Source organism: Ochlerotatus camptorhynchus, unplaced genomic scaffold (genome assembly GCF_037179485.1).
Source record: "Ochlerotatus camptorhynchus isolate MF236.1 unplaced genomic scaffold, CSIRO-AGI_Acam_v1.1 ptg000752l, whole genome shotgun sequence".
In the NCBI taxonomy this organism is placed as follows: Eukaryota; Metazoa; Arthropoda; class Insecta; order Diptera; family Culicidae; genus Ochlerotatus; species Ochlerotatus camptorhynchus.
Genome location: NW_027041219.1, coordinates 20,290 through 34,284, shown reverse-complemented (window position 1 = coordinate 34,284; position 13,995 = coordinate 20,290). Strand labels below are relative to the sequence as shown.

At 41.4% G+C, this 13,995-nt stretch overlaps 1 protein-coding gene across 1 annotated transcript; it reads left to right on the top strand.

Annotated features, from left to right (window-relative positions):
- The first annotated feature begins 580 nt into the window (after nucleotides 1-580).
- On the top strand, nucleotides 581-2,704 carry LOC135714883 (carboxylesterase 5A). Its single transcript, XM_065238299.1, has 2 exons — nucleotides 581-2,433; nucleotides 2,501-2,704. Exons 1-2 carry the CDS (start codon nucleotides 695-697, stop codon nucleotides 2,667-2,669), a joined length of 1,908 nt encoding a protein of 635 aa, XP_065094371.1. The 5' UTR covers nucleotides 581-694; the 3' UTR covers nucleotides 2,670-2,704.
- The last annotated feature ends 11,291 nt before the right edge of the window (nucleotides 2,705-13,995 follow it).

Sequence of the window (13,995 nt, the reverse complement as noted above, 5' to 3'; positions counted from 1 at the left end):
GACACTTTTAAAAAGCTTTATTTAACGCCGTATAATATAATTCAAAAACCTATAATTTGCATATTCTTAACACAAGAATACCTGCTTCCCATTTTTGTCAAACTTTTTGCTGAATCAAACCATTTTATACTTTCCTCACCTTCGGATTCCTCTGGGAAAGCACATCGTTAAAGGTTTTTATCGTTGCTGACCGGTCTCTTCCGTCGATGGGCAATAAAGCAATGTGGTTTTCCGTATTTGACTCTTTTTTATTGCGTTATCATCAGTTTAGTCCCGTTTGATAATCGACCTTTCACAGATTGTGTGAATGTGCATATGTACATGCTTCTTTAGAGACTTATTGAAATTTGTACATTTCGGAGATTGTGACGGGCTGCCACTTTTCTCTACGTACATGTTTCACTGTTTCGATAATTTTAGCTGCTGAAGCTAAAATGACGATAAACTGAACTGCCAGTGAAAAATGGAATCCCCTTAACGATATTCACCAGAGAGCATAAGGGCTATCATATCCGCTATAAAATGTTGATAAGAGTGCATATTTAGCAGACGGTTACTTATGTGTACATTTTTTCTCCTCCAGTCTGCAGCAGTCAAGCTTATAGGACGGCAGTCTCCTATCGTCCAGTCGTTCAGGCAAAGTGCGGAAAAGTGAGGTTAGATTGTTGATTAACAAGAACAGGACAGGTCTGCCATGTGTCGCAGGCGATTGTTGATTATTCTGGCCAGTTTATTGCTTTTGCTGACAGTCGTAAAGCGATGCGAAGCCATCGTCGGCGGAACACGGTCGGCGCCACCCCCGGTTGATGATCCGGTAGTATTTGTGCGTTATGTAGGGAGATCCGCTCGAGTCGAGGGTACACGGAGCCGACAGACTGGTTTGTATTCCTTTCGAGGCATACGCTATGCGGAGGCGCCCACCGGAGAATACCGGTTCCAAAGACCGACTTTTAAAAGATTGAGTGGCGACGTGAATGCGATCAATAATGGTCCACCATGTCCTCAGCCAGAGCCTAATAACCCTTACAAAGTAATTGGGAATGAAGATTGTCTGCTGCTCAACATTTTTACTCCCCAGATGCCAGATGAAACGACTGGTTTACCGGTTGTAGTGTGGATTCACGGAGGAGGATATCGCTATGGTTCAGCCGCCCAGTATGGTGGAGAGCCATTAACTCAGAATGGAGTTATATTTGTTCCAATTCAATACCGTTTAGGATCATTCGGTGTAATAGGCGATGGTAGTCGGGATTTTTCTGGAAACATTGCTTTGTTGGACATGGCATCAGCGGTACGCTGGGTTAAAGATTATATTTCATGGTTTGGAGGAGATCCCAATCAGATCAAAGTCATTGGTCATGGATCAGGAGCGACGGCTGCCATGGTTTTGACGTCCGCCACGATGGCTCGTAGTTCGATTTCCGGAGTTGTTGCCATGTCGGGTTCTTCATTGCAGCCAAATTCGTACGATTCTGAACCTGTTACAACGTTAAATGAAATAGTATCGAAACATGATTGCTCTACCAGCAACGAAACAGAGATTGTAAAGTGCATGAGAGAAAAAACTGTTGAAGATATCATCAAAGTTGATAGCGAGCTGCAAGTGAGTCGGTTGAGTGGACAAAGAGCAGTAAAAGCTTTAACAGGAAACGTTGGTGTTAGTCCAGTTGTAGAGCAGAAAGATGACGGTCGTGGATTGTTTGGAATGTTGACTGAGAAACCTGAGGTGTCCATCACGGAAGGAAACTTTCCAAAAATTCCTCTACTTATAGGCGTAACCAAGGATGAGACTGCCAATGGTATTGATTTAAAAGAAATACAAGCTACGTTTTCATCTGCATCCAATTTTCTCAAAAGTACAAGCAAAATGGTTGGCCTAGGCGAATTCCTCAATTTAAATAAATCAGTGGCTCTCTTGGATTCCCTTGGCACTGTTTTGGATTTATCCAGTTACTTGGAAATACCTCAGACCTGGAATATGGCGCAAGTGTTTGGAAAGTTAGTCGAAGCTACCACAGACGCTGTATTCAACCTACCGGCTATAGTAACGGCCCAGTCGTGGAGTAAATCGTCGAAGTCATTTTTCTACAGTTTCGAGCATCGATCCGATAGTACAAAGGGTAGCGATTTTCTTGCTGGTCTTCCACTGGTATCGAAAACGAACTCAGAAAACCAAAAAACTGCCATTGCTCATGGTGATGAGCTTGGTATCCTCTTTGATACTCATGACATTTACGGAAATTTTATCCAGAAAGCGGCGGTAAAGTCAAAACGCGACATCAATGCGAGACAGGCTTTTGCTACTTTCATTGCCAAATTTGCTCATATGAATGCGAGCAATCCGAGAGACGACAGTTTATTCAAACCGTTTACGAGCAAAGGGACGCCTTATATCAAAATTGGAGAGCAAATCACCACAGACAACGACTTTAGGTAAGTGTCGTATCGAGTGTAGATAAGGCAAGCAAAAGTGATGTTTTTTTTATTGTGTTTGTTACAGATTCTGTCAACTATCTATCTGGGGAGCCCAATTGGAAGCTTTGAAATCGATTTCGTGTAAGTTCTTGGGCGATGGCCTGGGTAGCATTGGAAAGACTGTGGATAAACTTACTGGACTCATCACCGGTCAGCGTCCTGTGGTACCGAATAAAGTTTTTGGAATATTTTAATGATAAAATGTCTTGTAATGTATAATTTGCTTTGATTAAACTGATAAGATTCTGATTTTTATAAACTTAAATCCACATGGTTGGCAGGATGATACTTGAACAAACATACTCAAGTAGATAAAGAAAGAGCGTTGAATTGATAGTATTCGCTCGCCTATCCATAGGATATTGCACCAGTTCGTATGTAAGTCAAGACCTCTACCCAAAATCCAAAATTTATACTTTCTTCCGATCGGAATCGGAAGCGAAGACGATGAAATTTGCCGATAACTGAAGCATAAATAATGTCCTAGTACAAAATAAAACGTTTCTGCAATTGGCTCTGTAGGACGACGAAGACGCTGTGTGTTCGTATTTCGCTACTATCTACTATACTTGTGATATTCTGCTCTGTTTTCTTCTTTCGTTTATATTCAATTATTTTCCATCCTACTTCCAACGCCGATAAGCATACTAGCGTGCGAGATGCCATCTCCGCTACTCTCTACTGTTGGATATACTACCGACCGATGGGGCCGCTTTGGCCGGGAAGCACACCAGCCGAGCCACTTCCCAGGCATCCAATGATGGCAAGTTGGTCGGCCGGTTTCATCTCGGTTTCCCTGGCTTTCCGCAATACCCACCACGTTCGTTGTGTGTAGTAAATAAAAGAAGAGCTCCAACCAAGGCTTATGGTTGACGATGGTATTAGATAACGAGATAACAGCAACCTTGCCGGAGTCTGCGGTGAGGGGATGAATAAAAGTGCCACCCGGAATTATGCTGGATGAAGGATCCTTTCCTGCACCGTCAGGAGCGTGCTTGAAAATGAATGCTATTGGATAAGGGAACGGAATCTGTTTATGTTTGCGTCTTCGACTGTGCGACTTATCTTAGAGAAAAATGATTGAATTTAGTGTGATACCTTTCGCATGCATATTTTTGCGTTTTTCGGAACAAATCCTTGTTTTGGTGCACTTTATTAAAGCATTTGCTTTTCATTCAGTACCGTAGGGCTTTTATTTTTAAAATATTAACCAACAAACCCTATGAATGTCTTATTTTGCAATATAATATTGAAATAGGGCTTCCGAACTTAATATTAATAACAAATCATCCTTACATCGTAAAAAGGGTAATTAGTGGGCTTTTTGGTTACTTGGGACTGATGTTCAGCGACCGTCCAGAGGTCGTGAGCTCAATCCCAGACCCGTGTACTAGTAAACATATATTTTTCAACATTCTATGATACCAAAATAGAAGCCAATATAGTCAGTATAGAAATGGGGATTTTTGTTTCATCATCGTACAGGTTTAAATTTTGTTACGAAAATGATGATAAAATAAAATGAAAATGTGGTGACCAGGAAATTTTAAGATAAGCTTTTTTGATTTTATCGTTTCCAGAGATGAACAAGCTTACGGCTGAAAATCATCCTAAAAATTAAAAATCACTCAATGATATTTCCGAACATCTCTGACTTTAAAATCCAATACTTATGATCCTTGAAACAAAACTGTCATGTAAAGAACTTAGTAAAATTTATGAGATCTAGGATTTGAAAATTTGATAAGAAATCAGATTCTTTTGTTTTTATCTGTATTTTTAGAAGATTTTCCCATGTCACATGAGGAGTTCTTTGATATCATTTCGAAATTTGTGAGTTCAGCTTTCAAACGATTCGGACAAGTTTCATTCGGGCAAATGTTATAGAATGCAGGGTTATCCAAAGCACGTAGGGAATGAATTATTTGAAAAAATTGTTTGCAACTTGTAGTTAAATTAGCTATAGAATAAATTTTGAAATAGTCGAAGCTGCTTTTGTAAAAAAAAAACTAAAGAAAAATTATTTGAACTGCTAAGTAGCTCGCCCACGCCAACCAACGTAGCCGAATTTCCCCAAACTTGAGGTTGAGTGCAGGTAGTTCATTTAGTGTTGAAAGGCTGTAGCAATAGGCAATGTTCCTATTTCCACGATGTTTACACCCTAAATCAACTTCAAACTACGCAACATTACGTTCTACACTACAACCAGATTATAAAATGAAGTTGTTTTGAGAATGGCACCTCTCACCGGTAGGTGAATTAATCAGGGATTTTTTTTGCTATATATCCGGACCCAAACGTCCGATCGGGATAATATTCAAAAAGAATCTATGGGAGTCAAATACAAATAAAATGGAATTGGTTGCACTCAAATTGGATCAAACATAGCAGAGAAAGTTCATCCCACTGCGACCTAGCAAGAAGTACAGTCGACTTGTTTCGCGCTCCGGTATTTCGGAAGTTTTCTCGGTATTCGGTTGGTTTAAATTATCAGTTTTTTCTCGCTTAGTGATTACTGGCATAGTACCCGGCTAAACAATTATCTGAAAGTGAGTTTTTTTCTGAGAAGAAAGTGTGTTTTCGGCATCATCGGAAGGAAAATTGTTTTTGCGATTGCCAATTCGCCAACCATTTTGCCATCGGTGCGTGATCACGCATACCTGCACACAGAACATCATCATCGAGTGTCAGCATCTGCCTCCGGTCATCCATCATCGTGTGTCCAGCTGAGTGCCGAGCCTCATACAACTACACACCACTACAAAGATCGCCCGCACACACGCATCGAAGGTCACCCACGCTGTGCGTCGCTCCGCTGCTGCTGTGTAATCACTCGGTGGTAGTAGTATAGCAGATAAGTTTTTTTTTCCTGTTTCTTTCTCTCGCCCATCAGTTAAATTTAATTTTGTGTTTCTGTGTTTGTAGTTTTTTTTCTGTTTATTGTGTCTGTGTGGTTTTAAGCATCGTTTCAGTGGTAGAGCGTTTACCGCTCCCACTAGTACGGCAAAATGGACGTCTCGTCAGAAGACGATATGGACATTTTGTCGGAAGATGACACCAGTTTGCCACTCGATGGCAAGAAAAGACGAAAACGTCCTGTCATTCATGGTTCGTCTCAGAAAAGCCCCCGATCACGAGCCTATCCAGATGACTCGACTGGGCCATGGGTTGTCTACTTTCAGCCCAAAAACAAACCTTTGAACTTGATGCAAATTTCCACTGATCTGACGAAGCGATACTCGGCCGTGACCGAAATCACGAAGGTTAGGCATAATAAACTTCGTGTTGTCGTTTCTAACCTGAAGCAGGCTAACGAGATTGCTGCCTCCCAGCTCTTTACGATTGAGTACAGGGTTTACATACCAGCTCGTGATGTGGAGATCGAAGGTGTGGTCACCGAAGCGAGTCTGACCCCCGAGATCTTGGAGAAGCAGGCGGTTGGCCGTTTCAAGAACCCCTTGCTCCCCCCGGTGAAGATACTGGATGTCCAAAAACTGGGCTCAGTATCTGTCAGCGAGGGTAAAAAGAGTTTTACCCCCACAGACTCGTTTCGCGTGACCTTTTCTGGTTCAGCCCTTCCTCAGTACATCGAGTTGGGAAAACTTCGGCTACCTGTGCGCTTGTTTGTTCCTCGGGTCATGATCTGCCAAAACTGCAAACAGTTGGGACATACGGCCTCTCACTGTGGCAGCAAGGAACGCTGTTCCAAATGCGGGGAGAAGCACGAGGATGGCGCCTGCACAGTCACGGCACCAAAATGCGTGTACTGCAAAGGATCTCCTCCTCATGGTCTCTCGTCGTGTCCGGTGTACAAACAACGCGGGGAAAAACTAGAGCGCTCTCTTAAAGAACGTTCCAGGCGGTCTTTTGCAGAAATGCTTAAGACAGCCAAGCCATCGACCAACGAAACAAATCGCTTCGCTCTTTTGTCAGATGACGAGTCTGGCTCTGACTTGGCTGAGGAGGGAGTTTCTTTCAGTTTTCCGGAAGGTTCTGCCCGGAAACGAAAACGCATCCGTTCGCGGAAAGTTGCAGATCAAGAACCCCAAATCAGCTTGCCCAAATCAAGGAGTGGTGGAAAAAAGGAGACTTCTACTCCTCCTGGATTCCGCAGAACTGATTATACCCAGGATTTTCCACCTCTCCCGGGGACATCCAAAACCCCCGATGCCCCAATTTTCAGAACACAAGCCCCTTCTTCATCTGGGTTGTTCTCATTTGATAACATTGTGGACAGTATCCTCAATTACCTCGATATTTCTGATCCTCTGAAAAGCATTGTTCTGGCAATGCTTCCTACTGTGAAAACCCTCTTGAAGCAGTTGACATTAAAGTGGCCCCTCCTTGCAGCAATCATCTCCTTCGATGGATAATTTTCCAAACGAGGTCGGGGATTTGATCACTGTTCTACAGTGGAATTGTCGAAGTCTTATTCCTAAGATAGAATCGTTGAAGTTTTTGGTTCACAATAATGATTGTGATGCATTTGCTCTGTGTGAAACTTGGCTCTCTTCAGATATCGATCTTCCTTTTCATGATTTTAACATTATTAGACTGGATCGTGAGGATTCGCGTGGAGGAGGAGTACTTTTGGGGATCAAAAAGTGCCATTCCTTCTATAGAGTGAATCTTCCACAATTTCCAGGTATTGAAGTTGTCGCATGTCAGGCTTTTGTTAAAGGCAAGAGCCTTTGTATTGCTTCTGTGTATATTCCTCCCCGAATTTCGATTAGTCAAAAACAACTTTCAGATATCTGTTCAGTTCTTCCTACTCCACGGTTGATTATGGGAGATTTTAATTCCCACGGTACAGGCTGGGGGGAACTGTATGATGACAACCGTTCTACTTTGATATATGACCTCTGTGATAACTTTAATATGACAATTCTTAACAACGGAGAAGTAACACGTCTGGCTGGTCCATCCTCAAATGGAAGTAGATTAGACCTCACACTTTGCTCTAATTCATTATCGTTGGATTGCACGTGGAATGTGATCCAGGATCCCCACGGTAGTGATCACTTGCCGATCGGTATTTCGATTGCCAGTGGGTTCAATTCGTCGGAATCCGTTAACGTCGCGTACGACCTCACCCGTAATATCGATTGGACAACGTTCAAGACCGCGATAGATGAAGCCGTGTCGTCGGTAGAAGAGCTTCCACCGTTGGAGGAATATAACTTCCTCTCCAATCTGATCTTGGACAGCGCGCTTCGAGCTCAAACTCGGCCGGTTCCAGGAACGTATTTTCGTAGGAAACCTCCTACCCCTTGGTGGGACCAGCAATGCACTGAGGTTTATCGTAAAAAGTCCGACGCGTTTAAGCTTTTCCGGAAACGCGGAACACCCGAGTATTTCGAAGCGTACTCGACTCTTGAACACGAACTCAAGAGCCTAATCAAAGCCTAGAAACGCGGATACTGGCGACAATTCGTGGACGGTTTATCGCGCGAAACGTCGATGAATACGCTTTGGAACACGGCGCGAAGGATGCGTAATCGGTCTTCAAACAACGAGAGCGAGGAGTACTCGGATCGGTGGATTCTCAAGTTCGCGCGAAAAGTATGTCCTGATTCCGTGCCGGCACAGATGATTCCTCGCGAAACGACGAATTCGGTAGACGAGATCAGCCAGCCTTTTTCAATGCTGGAGCTCTCACTCGCGCTCCTTTCGTGTCGCAATTCGGCTCCGGGGGCTGATAGGATCAAGTTCGACTTGTTGAAGAACCTCCCAGACGTCGCTAAGAGGCGCATGTTGAACTTGTTTTGTCAGTTCCTGGAGTTCAATATTGTTCCAGATGATTGGAGGCGAGTGAGAGTTATAGCCATTAAAAAGCCTGGAAAACCCGCGTCAGATCATAACTCGTATCGTCCCATCGCGATGTTATCGTGCATTCGAAAATTGTTGGAGAAAATGATCCTTTTTCGCCTCGACAAATGGGTTGAGACGAACCACCTACTCTCAGATACTCAATTTGGTTTCCGTAGGGGTAAGGGAACGAACGACTGTCTCGCGTTGCTTTCCACAGAAATCCAGTTGGCTTTTGCTAAAAAAGAGCAAATGGCTTCTGTCTTCTTGGATATTAAGGGGGCTTTTGATTCAGTATCGGTTGAAGTCCTTTCAGACAAACTCCACGCTTGTGGCCTTTCCCCATTAATTAATAACTTTTTGTACAATTTGCTGTCAGAGAAACATATGAGCTTTTCTCATGGAAACTCTACAGCTTCTCGATTTAGTTACATGGGTCTCCCCCAGGGCTCATGTTTAAGTCCCCTTTTGTACAATTTCTATGTCAGAGAAATTGACAATTGTCTAAGTGACAACTGCACGTTGAGACAACTTGCAGATGACGGCGTAGTGTCTATGACAGGGCCCACAGGGGTCAACCTGCAAGGACCCTTACAGGATACCTTAGACAATTTGTCTACTTGGGCTATCCAGCTAGGTATCGAATTCTCCACGGAGAAAACTGAGTTGGTCGTTTTTTCTAGGAAGCATAGCCCAGCACAACCGAAGCTTCAACTTTTGGGTAAGCCGATCACTCATTCCATGTCTTTCAAATATCTTGGGGTCTGGTTCGATTCCAAATGCACCTGAAGATCCCACATTGAGTATCTGAGACGAAAATGCCAACAAAGGATCAATTTTCTCCGAACAATTACCGGAACGTGGTGGGGAGCTCATCCGCAAGATCTTCTAACGTTGTACCGGACAACGATTTTATCGGTTTTAGAGTACGGTAGTTTTTGCTTCCAGTCGGCGGCTAAATCTCACATCATCAAACTGGAACGTATCCAGTATCGTTGTCTTCGTATCGCGTTAGGATGCATGCACTCGACTCATACGATGAGTCTCGAAGTGTTGGCGGGCATGTTTCCACTATCGGATCGGTTTTCGGAATTGTCCCTCAGGCTCCTCACCCGTTGTGAAGTTATGAACCAACTGGTAATCGAAAACTTTGAGAAGCTTCTTGAGCTAAACCCTCAAACTCGTTGTATGTCATTGTATTACGTGTACATAACTCAGGATGTTAGCCCTTCACAGCATAATCCCCATCGTGTATGCTTCTCCGACTTCGGCAATTCAGTTAGTTTTGATTTATCTATGACGCGGGAGATTCGTGGAATCCCAGAACATCATCGTTCCATGATTGTTCCGTCAATTTACGCTGCAAAGTTTGGCCATGTTGATTCCGCAAGATCGTTCTTCACAGATGGATCACTAATAGAGTCGTCCGCTGGTTTTGGTATTTTTAACGAATTTCATAGCGCCTCTCGAATGCTTCAAGCTCCTTGTTCCGTATATGTTGCTGAACTGGCGGCAATACACTATACGCTAGAAACGATCGCCTCACTTGCACCAGATCACTATTTTATTTTTACGGATAGTCTCAGTTCTGTCGAGGCTATTCGATCCATGAGGCCGGTAAAGCACTCCTCGTATTTTCTCATGAAAATACGAGAGCTTCTGAGTGCTTTATATTTAAGATCTTTTGTCATCACCTTTGCATGGGTCCCATCTCATTGCTCGATTCCGGGCAATGAGAAGGCGGACTCACTTGCTAAGGTGGGCGCTATGCAAGGCGATATTTACGATCGACAAATCGCCTACAATGAATTTTTCTTCATTTATCGTCAACAGTCGCTCGCCAGCTGGCAAAATAAATGGAGTGAAGGAAGTTTGGGACGATGGCTATTCTCGATCATCCCTAAGGTGTCGAAGAGTCCTTGGTTCAAGGGGTTGGATGTGGGTCGAGACTTCATTCGTCTGATGTCTCGCCTCATGTCCAATCACTATTCGTTAAACGCTCACTTGTTTCGTGTTGGGCTGGGAGACAGCAATCTCTGTGAATGTGGACAAGGTTACCAAGACGCCGATCACATCCTTTGGTCTTGTGCTGAGCATCGTGGAGTCAGATCTGAGCTGTGCGATTCCCTTCGGGCTCGAGGTAGACAACCTAATGTTCCAGTTCGGGATATTTTGGCTAGACGTGATCTGGAGTTTATGAAACTCATATATGTTTACTTTAAGAATACTAACCTTAGATTGTAAATTTGATTAACCTTGTGTTTAGTTTGTGTATTGTGCGTGTAGTTTTTTTTTAATGTTTGTTTTCAAGATGAATAGAAATAAGTTCATGTTTTAGGATTAATTAAATATGTGTATAATAAATCATATTTCAAACCTCCTTCTCCCTTTCCCCATCCAAAAAATTGTAAATCTCCACTAACCTCGAGACGACCGCGAGTAATCGGTTCAATTCCTTTAACTCTAGATTTAAAACATTATTCATGTATAATGCAAATGATAACTCGGCTCTGTAAAGTTTATTCGATTGAGCCTGTACAAATAAATTAATATATAAAAAAAAAAAAAAAAATAGCAGAGAAAGTTGAGTGAGGATTACGGTTTTATTTTATTATTATATCTCCGGAATCAATCTAAAAACAGGAAAATAGGATTGGTATATTTACTTGATATATACTTGACCCTCTAGGCCTTAGATCGAAAATGTGTTTTTCGTGTGATGTATATTTATACGAGAAAGATAAAAATGCTCTCTCGTTGACTTTCTCAACTTTTATGGTGAATTCTGTTGAAAAAAGTGGGATCAATCACAGAAACGGCGGAGGGCTGAAATTCTCAATCGTGTTTATGGAAATTAAGGACTACATTCTGAAAACGATTAAAAATACAAGTTAATCTATGACAAAAACTCTCTTCAACTTAAATCAGAAAATTTCGAGTTAACTTTTAGTTTGTGCTGAATGGTTTTAAAGATTTTGTTTTTCGCAATTCATGATTAATTAATTGAATTTTTTACGGCACATCGTCCTACCATTGCGATTGAGTAAAATCTTTCAATGATATGTTTACTAGTTGTTAACATAGTTAGTTATGTAGTTTACATTACTCTTACCCATTATAGTGCTGATATCCGTTATACCCATACCCATTATAGTGCTGAAGTGGTGAACTGGTTCCGGAGATATGTACGGAACATCATGATCCGGTTTGTATGGGCCATGAGACTAAATCCTACCTAAAACGAATAAAACCTATCAATCAAATGAGCATTCAAAATCCAGTTCAATGGTAGTCATTTGAAGTGCACTGGACTACACTGGCCCCATCCGGCCATTTTTTCAGAACTTCTTGACTTGGGTCAAAATCCATCATTCGATACCTTAACTCACATAAGAATTCACCTATTAAATCGCATCATATGAGCTCTTTTTCTAGCCGGCGCCGGTGGTGTAGTGGTAAGCGTGACTGCTTTCTCACCCCAATGGGTCTGGGTTCAATCCCAGCCGAGGTTGGTGGGATTTTGCTGAGGCATAAGACTCTCTAGTCACGTCTTTCTTCGGAAGGGAAGTAAAGCCGTTGGTCCAGACCCAGGTGTGTTGAATGGGTGCGATATCCTACGCAGGTGTGGAAGCTGCCTTTCTGCACATTCGATTGCTGTCAATAGATGGCAATCGATGTCCGTCAGTGATTGGCACTAGATTACGACACAGAGACCGACGTTAAATAAAGGAAAGAAGATATGAGCTCTTTTGGTGGAATTTTTATTAGTAAGTTAGACTTCACCACAGGTGGATTAATTTTGGTTTTTCATATACGTTCTGCAAGTTCAAACTTGGATCTGGAAATACAGCTTGCCATGTAATTATCAGAGTCTTCTTGAACATCTAGCCTATGATATACATAAGTTTGCTCTATACGGGCATTTGAAGGGCCAGTTCCCAAATTAATATATTAACAGAAAGAGGAAAAATTTAGTAATCCATTGTTTGAAGTTTTAATAACTTTTTAGCTCAAGATCTCAAAAGCTCTTAATAGCCCAGGAATAATATTTTTTATGATTTGAAAAATCAAACATTTAGCTAGGAAATTGAAGCCTTGATCCATGAATGCTTGACAGCTTAAACTTGTAAAATTGAGAAAAAATTCAAGACTCATGGATTTTAAAGATGTAAGACAAAAGGAAATTTTCAACATCCCGGGCACAAAAATCATAACTCAGGGCTTGATGCTAATACTCTAGAACTGGAAATTTATATCGAGATCTCATGCTTAGGCCAATCTTGAACATTGACATTGACATTGACTAGACATTGAAAGCACAAGAAGAGTTAATTGAAATATGATTCTTCAGCTAAATAAATGCTTCCTCAGAATAAACATAATCAAGAACCTCCATCTTTTCATGAATTTAGGTTATGAAAATGTTTCAATATTTCCAGAAGGCACGCAACTCACAAAACATTTCGGGTTCCCCAATTTACTATCCCTTTTTTCAAAGAATCTGAGACTTCGAAAGTTTTAAGTATTCTGTTACTATGGACATTTTTCAAGATGAGTAATTAAAAAGTTTTAAATAAATTCCTATACCTGATGATATTCTTATAATTACAGAAGAAGTATTTAAAGATTATTGGCATCGTGAACTAATGATTTATTTATCCTAGTAATCCGAACAGTCTATTCACATTCGACCCAATGACATAAAGCATAATGCTATTCGGTGTAATGACACAAGATTCAACACAAAAACCAGACTACTCCCTTAGGATTTGATATCAATGACATCTGAAAATAAGAAAACCATGGGCTTTAAATAAACAAATAAATCAATAAATTAATAAATAATTCGTTCGTATAGAAAACTAAAGAAGAAAAAGCAGAAGAAGAAGAGGAAGAAGAAGTAGAGGAGGAAGATGAAGACTATTCTCAAACAACAGCTAATCAGAAAAATAATAGTTATAAAAAAAAATCCCATATCCAAACCCAGCTAATCCTTTGGCTCTCATATGAAAATAGCAGAATGTACAAAGAAGATTAAGATTGTTTGCAAACAACAATTTATGAGAGAAATAGTTATGTCCCAGCCTGCCTAAGATCCAGCCCACTCATTACATTGTAGTTTCCACGGCAGGCAAGCCATGCAACCTGCCAATTCATCATTCCCAGAAACAACATCGTCGTTCCCACATAGCGTCTGGAATAGATCAGATTCAGTTCCGACTAATCTCATCGAGTGCAACCTGAATCCCGGTACGTGACGATTCGATGGAGGACATCGTGGCGACGTAGACTGTTCCCAGCTGACCTCAGCAGTTTAACAGAATAGTTAGGTTGTTAGATGGTCGTAAGTAGAACAGGCAGTCTGTTCTTAGTTGACTCTAAAAGTGATCGGTTGGTAGTTCTAGTTTGATCTGTAGTTCAAATTATGAAGTGAATACAAGTGTTCAAGTGAACAAAACGTTTTTTAAAAATTCCCTGATGACAATCAGTACATAAGTGAATAATGGAACATTTTGTGATTTTTCATTTAAATATGAATTATGCCTAACGTTCATTATACCAACCATCCATTATGCCTATCATATGTAGGTCGTATGTATTCCTATCGTCCATATGCCATACGTCATGCACTCAATGACATTCATGGCAAATACAAACTTTAATCATAACGTATTCCCACAGACAAACAGACGTAACTCTTTGAAAAAGTTT

Excerpts from the sequence above, each read along its gene's own strand:
- LOC135714883 (XM_065238299.1), top strand. The coding sequence starts at position 695 with ATGTGTCGCAGGCGATTGTTGATTATTCTGGCCAGTTTATTGCTTTTG. Across the intron at positions 2,434-2,500 it reads ACCACAGACAACGACTTTAG|ATTCTGTCAACTATCTATCT; the intron begins GTAAGTGTCGTA and ends TGTTTGTTACAG.